Source organism: Syzygium oleosum, unplaced genomic scaffold (assembly GCF_021117445.2).
Source record: "Syzygium oleosum isolate NSW1041296 unplaced genomic scaffold, Sole_v2.1 Sole_v2.04, whole genome shotgun sequence".
Taxonomy (NCBI): domain Eukaryota; kingdom Viridiplantae; phylum Streptophyta; class Magnoliopsida; order Myrtales; family Myrtaceae; genus Syzygium; species Syzygium oleosum.
The window spans coordinates 1,102,574-1,114,694 of record NW_026607488.1 but is presented as its reverse complement, the minus strand read 5'-3'; the positions used below and the strand labels follow the sequence as shown (position 1 = coordinate 1,114,694).

Below are 12,121 nucleotides of genomic sequence, written 5' to 3'. Positions count from 1 at the left end.
TCCTTGCGCATATATTTTAATGGTAGCTTTTGTTCTACTTTTAATTAATCATTGATATTGTGTTAATTGGCCACATCCACAATGGCCGATGCTATTCTTTGGACGCTTCTTTCTGTTGGGTTTTGGAAAAATCAAGATCTTGCCGTTTGCAAAGCTTTAGCCTATTCGTGAAATGATTAGACTTTTGATGTCGATTGGAACTCCGTATATAGTGAATTTGCACGAATGATATTAGGTATACTAAAGTTAATATTCTATAAATTAATCTAAAAGGTGAATGTGACAAATGTTAAATCCAGTCATATTCAATGTCCGATGAAAACCAATCACGTTACCGTACATATCAATTTCATATAGCGATTTGATATACTTAGCATTGCTCGTCTTGCAAATTTTTGTTCACCGTCTTTTGCTCCTTAGTGGCACCTTTCGCTAAGATCCCTGCAAATCCCTGCAGGTACTTCGTTTTGCAACTCCATGTCGCCAAACACCTCCTTCATGGCCCATGCAGTTGCCTTTATCGGCTCCCCCTTGCGCTCCACCATGACCTGCCGGATTGACTCGGCCACCACGTCGCCCGTGAATGACCCGTATACCTCATCCCTGGGCACTTCGAACCCCACCCGCTTCTCGTGCAGGAACCGGGCCATTATGCCCTGGTCCGAGCTCCCCCCGGAGAACAGCACCAGGGGCAGCCCATGGCTCAGCGCCTCAATAGTCGAGTTCCAGCCACAGTGCGTAAGGAACCCGCCAATCGCCTCGTGGGCTAAGATCCACGTCTGCGGGGCCCAACCCGCCCAGATGAATCCTCGGTCCGAGACTCACTCCTCGAACCCGGGCGGGACTGGGCATTTCCTAACCACCCAAATGAACGGCAACCAGGATTTCTCAATCCCAGAAGCAAACTCGTTCATCAACTCGCTACTCAAAATCACTTCGGTTCCCAGCGCGACATAAAGCACCGATTTCTCGCACTTAGTGTCGAGCCAACTTTTTAGGGCTTTCCATTTCTCATCGGCGTCTCCAACCTCCTCTCGGATAACCGGTGTCACTAGCCCAATTGGAATCACTGGCTTCCGGTAAATCTCCGGCAACAAGCTCAACGGCTCCGATTTGAACTCACGGCAGCTCCTCACGATCACGAAATCGCAACCGTTGACCACGTGGCCGAACCTGCAGAAATCAGAGACCTCCTCGTCCATGCACCGCTGGTGCTTCAGCACCTCGTGGAGCCTGAAGCAAGCTGTGGACTCGTACGGGATCCACTCCGGCACGCAGGTCAGGTCCTCCGGCTTATGGCACTGGCCGTTGATGAGTTCCGATGTCGGGCCGAGGAACGCTAGCGAGGTTGCGTTGATGGTGCTGAAGAACACTGAGCCAACCCCGAGCCGAGCAGCGGCCCGCGGGAGCCAGTGGCTGGCGAAGTCGTGGATCATGTAGTCCACACGGCTGCCCGAGAGGAATCGGGTCAGGGCCGGCTCGAGCAGGTCGTAGGCCTTCTTGAGGTAAGGGGACGGAGTCGATGTCCAAGTTGGAGGTCAACTCGGCTGAGCTCTGGAGGTTGGGGACGCACGGCATGGGGAGGGAGACGAGGCGGATGGAGGGAGGGAGTTCGGGGCGGGCGCGGGTGAGGCGAGCGATGTTCTTTGGGGTGGAGAGGAAGGAGACGGCGTGGCCATGGAGGGAGAGGAACTTGGAGAGCTCGAGGAAGGGAGTGATGTGGCTGTGAGCGAGCCACGAGAACATCGCGATGGGGAGGCTTCTCTTCGACTCGCTGCCCATGGAGAGAACAAGTTTGCAGTTGCAGGTGAAAGTGTGAAGTGTAGTTGTCGACGACGATGACTTTGAAGATGGTGGTGGGAGATTTTCTGGGGTTTTTATGGACCGGGTCAAATTCCGGGGCACGCCATTACAGTAGTAACCAAGATTAAGATAATGTTTTTGAGGGTTTGAATTGAAGATGTATGCATTGTGATGTGGGAGATTCGATGTCAAATGGTGGATCTAAATTATGATATAGTGAGATCATAGCTGACGTATGGGCTGATGGCATATTTCCTGACCTTTGTTTTGGCTTATTCTTTCTTCTCTTGGCTTTGCCTAGGGTTTTTCGTTTTTCTTTTGTTCTTTTTAACATTCATGGGGAGTGATCTTCTCGGGCTCCTTGAGCACAATGACTAATGGGAAAATTATGTCAGCCGACGTTAGCAAAATCCAACCATGTAAAGACGACCAATAAATCTTTGTAAAAGCTATGAGGTCTATATTGAGACTAATACGCGTAAATGCGTGGTTTTGAATTTTGAACAAAAAATTTGTCAAGATGTATTGTGTCACGGAAAAACCCTGGTCGCTTTCTCTTCTCACCCATCTCTCTCTAGTTCCTTTTTGTCTCTTCCACTCCAAGCTCCCTCAATTGAGACATCGACTGAGAAATAACTCCCGGTTGAGGAAGGTTCCATCTTCTCAACTCGAATTGGGATTTTCTCTCCCAATTTGACCTTGGAGTATATTTTGTTTTTCTCTATATTTTTTTGTTTTTTTTCTTTGCTCGCTACTGATGCTCTTCTTTGCTTGCTGGCAGTATCGTTAGGAATTAACCTGTTGCTTCAAATCCTCCAAACCAAGAAGTTCGACAGGATCGCGGAAGAATACGGTGAGTTCATACTGCATTGGAAGCGATTACATGACTTCTCCGAGTTTTGAAAGTTCTCATCTCCCGATCTAGATTTAGATCTCGGAGTTCTTTAGAGGCAATTTTGTGCTTGTTCAATCTCTCCCGATCTTGATCTAGATTTGGGAGTCCGTTCAACTCGTTTTTGGTGTCTCTGTACGGTGATGGTGTTGAGGATGCTGAACCTAAACATGCATCGTCCACTGGGCAAGCCATAGCTATTAAAGAAGGAGATTATTGTGTGTGCTCATCATTTAAGATGATGCGAGATTCGGTGATCGGCCGTCGTTCCATCTGTTTTGATGGTGAGACAGATATGTTTTTGTGTGATGAGAGTGTATTTATCACAACAATTTGTGTTTTATTGTTTTACTTTATGGTTTGTGATTTTTTTTGTTTTGAATCTCTCATGTATCATCTTGAGATCTTGAAAATATGAAAGAAATATTTTCTATTGATAAAAAAAAATTTGAGCAAGAGTAGAATAATTAATAGTTCCCTCTTGCTCTATTTTCTTGAGAGATTCATTCAAGTCTAAACAAGTTGGACAGAATATTCTAAGGAAGAAGAGAAGAAATGGGTTTTGATCTCTAAGAAAGAGAGAACGAGGATTGGCCACTCTTGTCCCCGTTGTCTCAACTTGTCACGAAAAGTCCCCACCCAATCACACAACTCCTTCCGAAATTGAGTTACGTGCCAACTTCCCTCGTCCATGCATGCAGTTCTTTGCAAAGCTTGAACAATGCTTCATGTAACCAAATTTGCGGTTATGGTTAAGTTAGTTCTATTAGTTTTTGCAAGGGACCTGTGAAAGCAAAATATAATATAGGACCGTCTTTCCTTCCCTCTTCTGCTCGGAAGCAAAGCAAACTGGAGCAGTATAGTGTGGGATGAATAAATCTTACCATTCAATGCGAAAGACGTTGTTAGAAGAGAAATGCTAATTTGACAGTTCTTAACCTACCGTGAGATTGACAGCTTGTTTTGAACAACAAAAAAATAAAAAATTATAAATTATAAATTATTGTGGGATCTACTCATTTAAGAATTTGTGGCTCACAATATGCTATTTACTTTCACAATAGCCCGAAGACCATTATGCTAGCAAAGCCCTGTTTAGAACGGAGATTCATCATCAAATATGGAAAAATCAAGAATCTAACGAGGCTAAGCATTTTCTCCTTTGGTGTGTATAATATTGAAACACAGTGATTGTCTGCTTGTCTTTGTTATCTTTTTGTCTTCTCGTCGGTGACGGCTCCAATTAGCATTCTCCGATGATTGGCCAATGAATTTGTTCAAAACTGCTAATGGCATACATCATCTCTGGCCCACCAAACATTTCTAGGCCCAGGTGAGGAATCAGCTCCTAAGGAGCACCATAATTAACTTTCGTCTCGAAGCGTGGAGCACTAGTTTTATCCAAACATATTTCTTCCTTTGAAAAATAAATAAATAAAGAACAACAATTGATAACTAACAACGGATTTGCCCTCGACAAATAATTTGCTTGTAATTAAAATGGGTTTGGAACGGGCAAGTACCTATACCACTAAGATCCACATGTAGTAAAGCTTAATAGTAATTACATCAAATTCATGAATGTCTTACGTATATGTATCGTGACTGTTCGTATTTTTATGTCTAGTTTAATGTTTTGTAAATTCCCATAAATCTATCTTGTTAGAATGCAAGATATATTATGAGTTATTTAAGAGCATGAGCCATGTAATAAGACTATATAACGGCAAGTCTTGTGATCATTTCGTTAAGGTGAAATAAAAAGAAAAAGCCTATTCATCTCCTTCTCTTCCTTAAGTTGTGAGTGTTTTCACTTTCAAATTATCCTTATTTAATTGGTTTCAGAGCCACTCGTCGACTCTCACATCATTGGTACCATGGCTTTCTGGGCAAACTTGCGAATCTTTTACATGTTTGGACCTTTTTCTTGAATGTGTATCCATGGAGATGCTTGTGGAGGTTGATGGTGAACTCTTTGGTAACCACCTCTTCTCTAGACCATGAAGAAAGACTAAGAAGAAACAAGCATGAGTCAATAAGTACTCCAAACTAGTTTGACCATATGAGATGAGAATGACCAAAGTAGAGATCTTGTGCAAACTCAAGGGACTAGTCAAGATTGTGGTTGAGGTTGTTTTCAAGGTAGTGGTCGTGGACGAAGCAGAGGAGATATTGCTCGAAAATGACAGTAGATACTAGAATCAAAGAGGTGTTCGTGGAAAATGAAAGAACTTGAGAGGCCAATGGTATAATAAATCTAAAATTCAATGCTATCATTGCACTAAGGGTAAATAACACAATGGTCCATAAACTTTAAATTTATTCAATGTGGTATTTGAACTTTAACCCAATGTGCAATGTCATCCATGAACTTTTAATTTGTTCATTGCGGTCCCTTTTGGTACATGTTCATTTTAGTCCCTGGATAGTATGAAAATGTTTAATGTTGTCCTTGATATTTAATTAATAGAAGGACAACATTGAACATTTTCATACAATCAATGGACTAAACTGAACATGTACAAAAAAAATCCAAAAAAAAAAAAAAATTTGCCATGTCAACGTTTGCTGGATGACCAATGTCTGCCGGCGTCCACGTCAGCACTGGCCGGCCAAAATTGGTGGGATGGATTGAATTGGCACAAATGCAAAATGTTTAAGACTAAATTGACACAATTGCAATATGTTTAGAACTATTTTGGTAATTTTCCACATATAAATGAGTCAATTGCAATTTATCGCTCCATTTGTTTTACAAAAAATGAATGATCAGGAAAATATTTTACTAAAAATGATCGTTCGTATTGCTTAGTAAATGGAAAATGTTTTCATTATCGGCAATAATTTATGTTGAAACATTTTCATAAACAATGAGAATATTTTTTCATTCACTAATTTTTGTAAGCAATATAAGCAATCATTTTTAATTTTTTTTTCCAAACTATTCATTTTTCATGAAACAAACAAGGCCTTGGATCTAGTCCGGTTTCATTGATAGCGGAAGAGCCTAAACCTATAGGGGTGCTAGCGCTCGACTAATAGAATATCAATTCAAAGGGCCTGGTTTGTCAAGTAATAATATAGAAGAAGTTGAAGCAACGTGGTATTAGAATATTTAAATATCAATCCACGACTTCTTTTAATGGTTTAAACTTTTAGAGTAGTTGGCTGTGATTCTAAAAAATTTTACAAGGCATCAGGGCTGGAGAGTTTGAGTTTAGATGTTTCCAGACTCTTTATTTGTCTCCCTTACTAAACCGCACCCTAGTGTTAGGGCCCTCATTTATCTCCCGTATTATACCATGCTTTAGTGTAAGGCAAAAATCTAACTAACGTGTGAGAATATTAAATATTACATTATGCCTTCATCCATTAGTTTTACCTTTTAGAATAGTTGGTGATGATCTTACTAATTTTTACACATGGCAGATGGATGGTGCAGCCTTCTTTGTATACGTGTTTCGTTAAATTAGATTAGTTCCAATTATACATAGCACCATGCCACCATATATAAGCCGTACTGTTTTAGCTCCATGAGGGATTCTATTCATTAGCTCTACCAAATATCTAAGTTCACATAAAAATTTCAAGCTTAGCATTATATTTATGATTGAATTCTAGGATTCTCATTCAAAGGTTACCCGACAGCCAAGCATATGTACTTGTCTCCTGGTGGCTTTCTCTCTAAACTATTTGTTTCGTGAAAAATGAATGATTTGAAAAATATTTGCCTAAAAATAATCGCTTTTATTACCTTAAATAATTAGTCAATGAAAAATATTTTCATTATCGATAACAATTTTATGTCTAAATATTTTAGTGCATGATGAAAATATTTTTCGTTCATTCATTTTTGTAACTGATATAGACGTTAGTTTTATGGGAAAATGTTTTCAAAATTATTCATTTTCCGCGAAATAATTATATGTCCCGGAAATTTTCTAGTCAATGTGTTGAGAGGATGTTTTAGTCGTCTTCAAATAAATTATTTTATTATTATGTTTCTAGAATAATTTTTCTTATTCTAATTGTGGCAAATTTTAAATTGGGTCGCCCGCAATGTCGGGTTTTGATATTTTTTTCCCTGTCTCCTCCCTCATACATTTGAGCGTACAAAGTTCTAAATCTAGGGAATGGTAGCTTTTGGCTCGTAGCCTATATTTTAATGGTAGCTTTTGTTCTACTTTTACTTAATCTATTGAATATTGTGTTAATTATCCACGTTAGTGCCGATCGTGTTAGCGCCGGCCGTGCCACATAGGATGGCCGGCGTCCACGTCAGTGATTTCGGGCCTAAATTAGCCAGATGGACTGAATTGGTACAAATGTAAAAAGATTTAGGACTAAATTGATCCAATTAAAATGTTTAGGACCGAATTGGTACTAATGCAATAGGTTTAGGACTTTTTTGGTACTTTTCCCTTAAGTCTATTTATGAAATGATTAGACTTTTTGTGTTCATTGGAACATATATGATCGACCCGATAATAACTTTTCCAAACTCCATATATAGCGAATTTGCGCGAATAATATTAGGTATGCTAAAGTTAATATCATATATATCAATCTAAAAGGTGAATGTGACAAATCTTAAATCGATTCATATTCAATATTTGATATACTTAGCAGTACTCGTCTAGCAAATTTAGTTCACCATCTTTTGGTCCTTAGTGGCACCTTTCTCTAAGATCCCTGCGAATTCCTCCAGGTACTTGTTTTGCAGCTCCGTGTCGCCAAACACCTCCTTCATGGCCCATGCAGTTGCCCTTATCGGCTCGCCCTCGCGCTCCACCATGACCCGCCGGATTGACTCAGCCACCACGTCGCCCATGAACGACCCGTCCACCTCGTCCCTGGGCACTTCGAACCCCACCCGCTTCTCGTGCAGGAACCGGGCCATCACGCCCTGGTCCGAGCTACCCCCGGAGAACAGCACTAGGGGCAGCCCGCGGCTCAGCGCCTCAATCGTCGAGTTCCAGCCGCAATGCGTCAGGAACCCGCCAATCGCCTCGTGGGCCAAGATCCGAGTCTGCGGGGCCCAACCCGCCCAGACGAATCCTTGGTCCGAGACTCGCTCCTCGAACCCGGCCGGGATGGGGCAGTTCCTAACCACCCAAACGAATGGTAACCCGGATTTCTCAATCCCGGAAGCTAACTCGTTCATTAACTCGCTACTCAAAATCACTTCGGTTCCCAGAGCGACATAAAGCACAGATTTCTCGCGCTTAGTGTCGAGCCAACTTTTTAGGGCTTTCCATTTCTCATCGTCGTCTCCAACCTCCTCTCGGATAGCCGGTGTCACTAGCCCGATCGGAATCACGGGCTTCTGGAAAATCTCTGGCAACAAGCTCAACGGTTCCGATTCGAACTCACGGCAGCTCCTCACGATCACGAAATCGCAGCCATCAATCACGTGGCCGAACCTGCAGAAATCGGAGACCTCCTCGTCCATGCATCGCTGGTGCTTCAGCACCTCGTGGAGCCTGAAGCAAGCTGTGGACTCGTACGGGATCCACTCTGGCACGCAAGTCAGGTCCTCCGGCTTATTGCAGCGGCCGCTAATGAGCTCCGATGGCGGGCCGAGGAAAGCTAGCGAGGTCGCGTTGATGGTGCTGAAGAACACCGAGCCGACCCCGAGTGGAGCCGCAGCCCCTGGGAGCCAGTAGCTGGCGAAGTCGTGGATCACGAAGTCCACGCCGCTGCCCGAGAGGAATCGGGTCAGGGCCGGCTCGAGCAGGTCGTAGGCCTTCTTGAGGTAGGGGACGGAGTCGATGTCCAAGTCGGAGGTCGACTCGGCTGAGCTCGGGAGGTTGGAGACGTGCGGCATGGGGAGGGAGACGAGGCGGATGGAGGGAGGGAGTTCGGGGCGGGCGCGGGCGAGGCGAGAGATGTTCTTCGGGGTGGAGAGGAAGGAGACGGCGTGGCCATGGAGGGAGAGGAACTTGGAGAGCTCGAGGAAGGGAGTGATGTGGCCGTGAGCGAGCCACGGGAACATCGCGATGTGGAGGCTTCGCTTGGACTCGCTTGCCATGGAGAGAAGTGTGCAGAGAGAGAGAGAGAGAGAGAGGATTGCAGTTGCAGGTGAAAGTGTGAAGTGAAGTTGTTGACGACGATGACTTTGTTTGGAGATGATGGTGGGAGTTTTTCTGGGGCTTTATGGACCGGGTCGAATTACGGGGCACGCCATTACAGTACTCAACCAAGATTAAAATAATGTTTTCGAGGGTTTGAATTGAAGATGTAGGCATCGTGACGTAGGAGATCCGATGTCAAATGGTGGATATAAATTATGATATAGTAAGATCATAACTGACGTATGGGCTGATGGCATATTTTGCTCACCTTCGTTTTGGCCTCTTCTTTCTTCTCTTGGCTTTGCTTAGGGTTTTTCGTTTTTCTTTTGTTCTTTTTTATATCGATGGGAGCGGTCTTTCCGGCTCCTTGAGCATCCCGACTAATTTTTAGTGAGTATGATGGTTCCTACTTTTTGCACACGTTCGGTGATTGTGCATGCACGTATGAAGAGTTCTTTTGGTATGCTGATGCGACAAAATGATTGAATAATTGTGTATATATATGATGTGATAATACTAGATATAGTAAAGTTTCATTCATTGAGATGAATTTAGGTAATTATGTACTTCTAATGGATTCACCGGTCCTTACTCCTCTTTACAAACTCTAGTATTAGCAGTTTCATTTGTCCCTATAACCGGTTATTTAGACAAACCAAGCACGCATATGTCAACTTAGTTTCATGTCTAGCGTTAACTCGGTGCCAATTTGGCAAAAGGGCTTGGATATTTGCAATCGCGTTTGGAAAAGAGTACGCACGGCCCGCTCGAACCTTTTCCTTAACTGAAAACCCTAGCTTAATGGGAAAATTATGTCAACCAACGTCAGCAAATTCTAGTCATCTAAAGACGACCAATAAAATCTTTGTAAAAGGTATGAGGTCTATATTGAGACTAATAAGCGTAAATGTGTGGTTTTGAATTTTGAACAGAATACCTAATAATTCCCTTGATTCTATTTTATTTAGACACACATTCATGCCCGAGTAATTTGGACAGAATCGAGGAGGAATACGATGAGTTTATACTACACTGGAAGCGGCTATACAATTTCTCCCAACTTTGGAAGTTCTCATCTCTCCATCTAGATATGGATATGGAAGCTATTTTGTTCCAATCTAGAGTTAGATATGGGAGTTCTTTGAAGGCGTTTCTGTGCTCGTTCAATCTCTCCCAATCTAGATCTAGATTTAGGAGCCTGTTCAACCTATTTTTGGTGTCTTCATACGGTGATGCTGAGGACGCTGAATCTAAGCGGGCACCGCCCACTGGACAAGTCGTAGCTATTGGAGAATGAGGTTACGGTGTGTGCTCATCACTTATGATGATGCGAGATTTGGTAATCAGCCACCGTTCGTTCTATTTTGATGCTGAGACAGATCTATTTTTATGGGATGAGCGTGTGCTTATCATAGTAGTTTATGCTATATTGTTCTACTTTACTGTTTGGGATTTGTTTTGTTTTGAGTCTCTCATGTATCATTTTGAACTCTTGAGATATGAATGAAATGTTTACTATTGACCAAACTATATTTTTTTTGAGCAAGTGTAGAATAATTAGTAGTGCCCTATTGCTCTATTTTCTTTGGACAGAATATTCTAAGGAAGAAGAGAAGAAATGGGTTTTGATCTCTAAGAAAGGGAGAGAACGAGGAGGATTGGCCCCTCTTGTCCCCGTGTCTCAACATGTCACGACAACTTACCTACCCAATCACAGAACTCCTTCCGAAATCGAGTTACGTGCCAACTTCCCTCGTCCATGGATGCACGTTCCCTGCAAAGCTTGATCTATGCTTTTCCTGTAACCTAATTTGCGGTTATGGTTAAGTTAGTTCTATTAGGTTTTGAAAGGGACCCCATGAAAGCAAAATATATATTGTAGGACCGTCTTTCCTTCCCTCTTCTGCTTGGAATTGAACTTCGCTTCGGCTTCGTCGTTGTATTGCTGCATTGTGCAAATCGATAGATAAATACCGTTAAAGAGTGCTTCAAAAACACTTATCAAAACAACCAATCGAGAAAGCTGTGCAATTTGCAATACCCGTTATATGCTGTCTTATTAAGTGTAATCCATGTCATCCTAGATACATGTGTCTCTATACGTATACAAGACGAAAGAGATCACACTTTAGTCGAGAGATGTAAACATGATTGACTCGAATTTGCTCGAAACGGCAATGGATTGAAGTGGATATTGAGTATAGACTGAAGTCCGAAGTTTTCAATAGGAGATTATCGAAGAAGTATTGCGCAACCCTTTTTGTAGGATGTCAAAAGCAGCTTTGGGCAAAGGTTGAAGAGAGAGAGAGATCACCGTGGCTTCAGGCAAAGGCTGTCAGCGAGTGGAGAAACCACCGTGCGACCGCGGGGGACGTTGTTGGCGAGATCCACCGTTGTGAGCAATGTCGGCCGAGGGTCGCGGCCCCCATCAGTGGCCTTCCCAGCTGTCTCCCCCCTTCCCCCGCTCTCTTTCTCTCCACACCTCAGTCATAGAGTAATTATACTTGTAATTAAAATGGGTTTTGAAATGGGGGCAAGTACCTATCCCACTAAGATCGACATGTAGTAAAGCATTCATCTTCTAAACTCATTATTTCAACCTGTTTTGGAAATTTTAGACAGCTCATTTTACCACTCGATTGTCAAATATGAGTTTAAAAAAATGGGTTGTTCATCGATTTTACCATTATTATAAGCATCCTATTTGCGCCATCACCCTGAGGTCCCTGGGTATGTCATTATACAAACGGAAGTGGGCTTCCTAATCAGAGGAAGAAAACTTTGTTTCCGAACAATCATTGAAAACCCTCTGCTCTTTCTAGTCTCCTTCTGCAAATTGCTTCTTTCTTACTTTGGGACTACTGTTGCTCTACTGAAGGTTTTTGCTATCACCGGACTTCCCCCTTGCGATATCGACTCCTTGTCGTTGAAGGCAGATCAACATCGTGTTTCTCTGACGTCCTCTCATGATCTTCCTTATGAGCTTTTATCGATGTTTTCTGTGCATGCCGGCAAGTGCAGGAGCAGCCGACACCCTCTCGGAAAAATGCGAACACGGAAAAGCTACACTTGGAATAAACAACGCGAGCTACACATCATAGGAAAATAGACTCGAAGACTCATTGTGATGCGTAGCTTGCGATTTTTCGAGTTCGATTAGGCCTTGAACCAAGTAGAAGGGCAACAATCACCAAGAGCGTGGATGGTGAGCTCTAGGCCCTTCGCCGCGCCTAAGAAGGATTTGGTTTTTATAGTTCATGAAGTGAGAAGCATCGTCCGAGTTAGGCTCTATTGAGATCATTGATACCGCCAACAAACTGGTAATGAAACTGTTAACACAAAGATATTTCGA

The 12,121-nt window shown here is 42.8% G+C and overlaps 1 protein-coding gene and 1 pseudogene across 1 annotated transcript; both read right to left on the bottom strand.

Annotated features, from left to right (window-relative positions):
• Window positions 1–370: 370 nt before the first annotated feature.
• LOC115662341 (UDP-glycosyltransferase 91C1-like) lies at window positions 371–1,782 on the bottom strand (annotated as a pseudogene).
• Window positions 1,783–7,227: 5,445 nt separating this feature from the next.
• LOC115684599 (UDP-glycosyltransferase 91C1-like) lies at window positions 7,228–8,941 on the bottom strand. Its single transcript, XM_030609386.2, has one exon. The coding sequence runs from the start codon at window positions 8,724–8,726 to the stop codon at window positions 7,341–7,343; it is 1,386 nt and encodes a 461-aa protein (XP_030465246.2). The 5' UTR covers window positions 8,727–8,941; the 3' UTR covers window positions 7,228–7,340.
• Window positions 8,942–12,121: the final 3,180 nt, after the last annotated feature.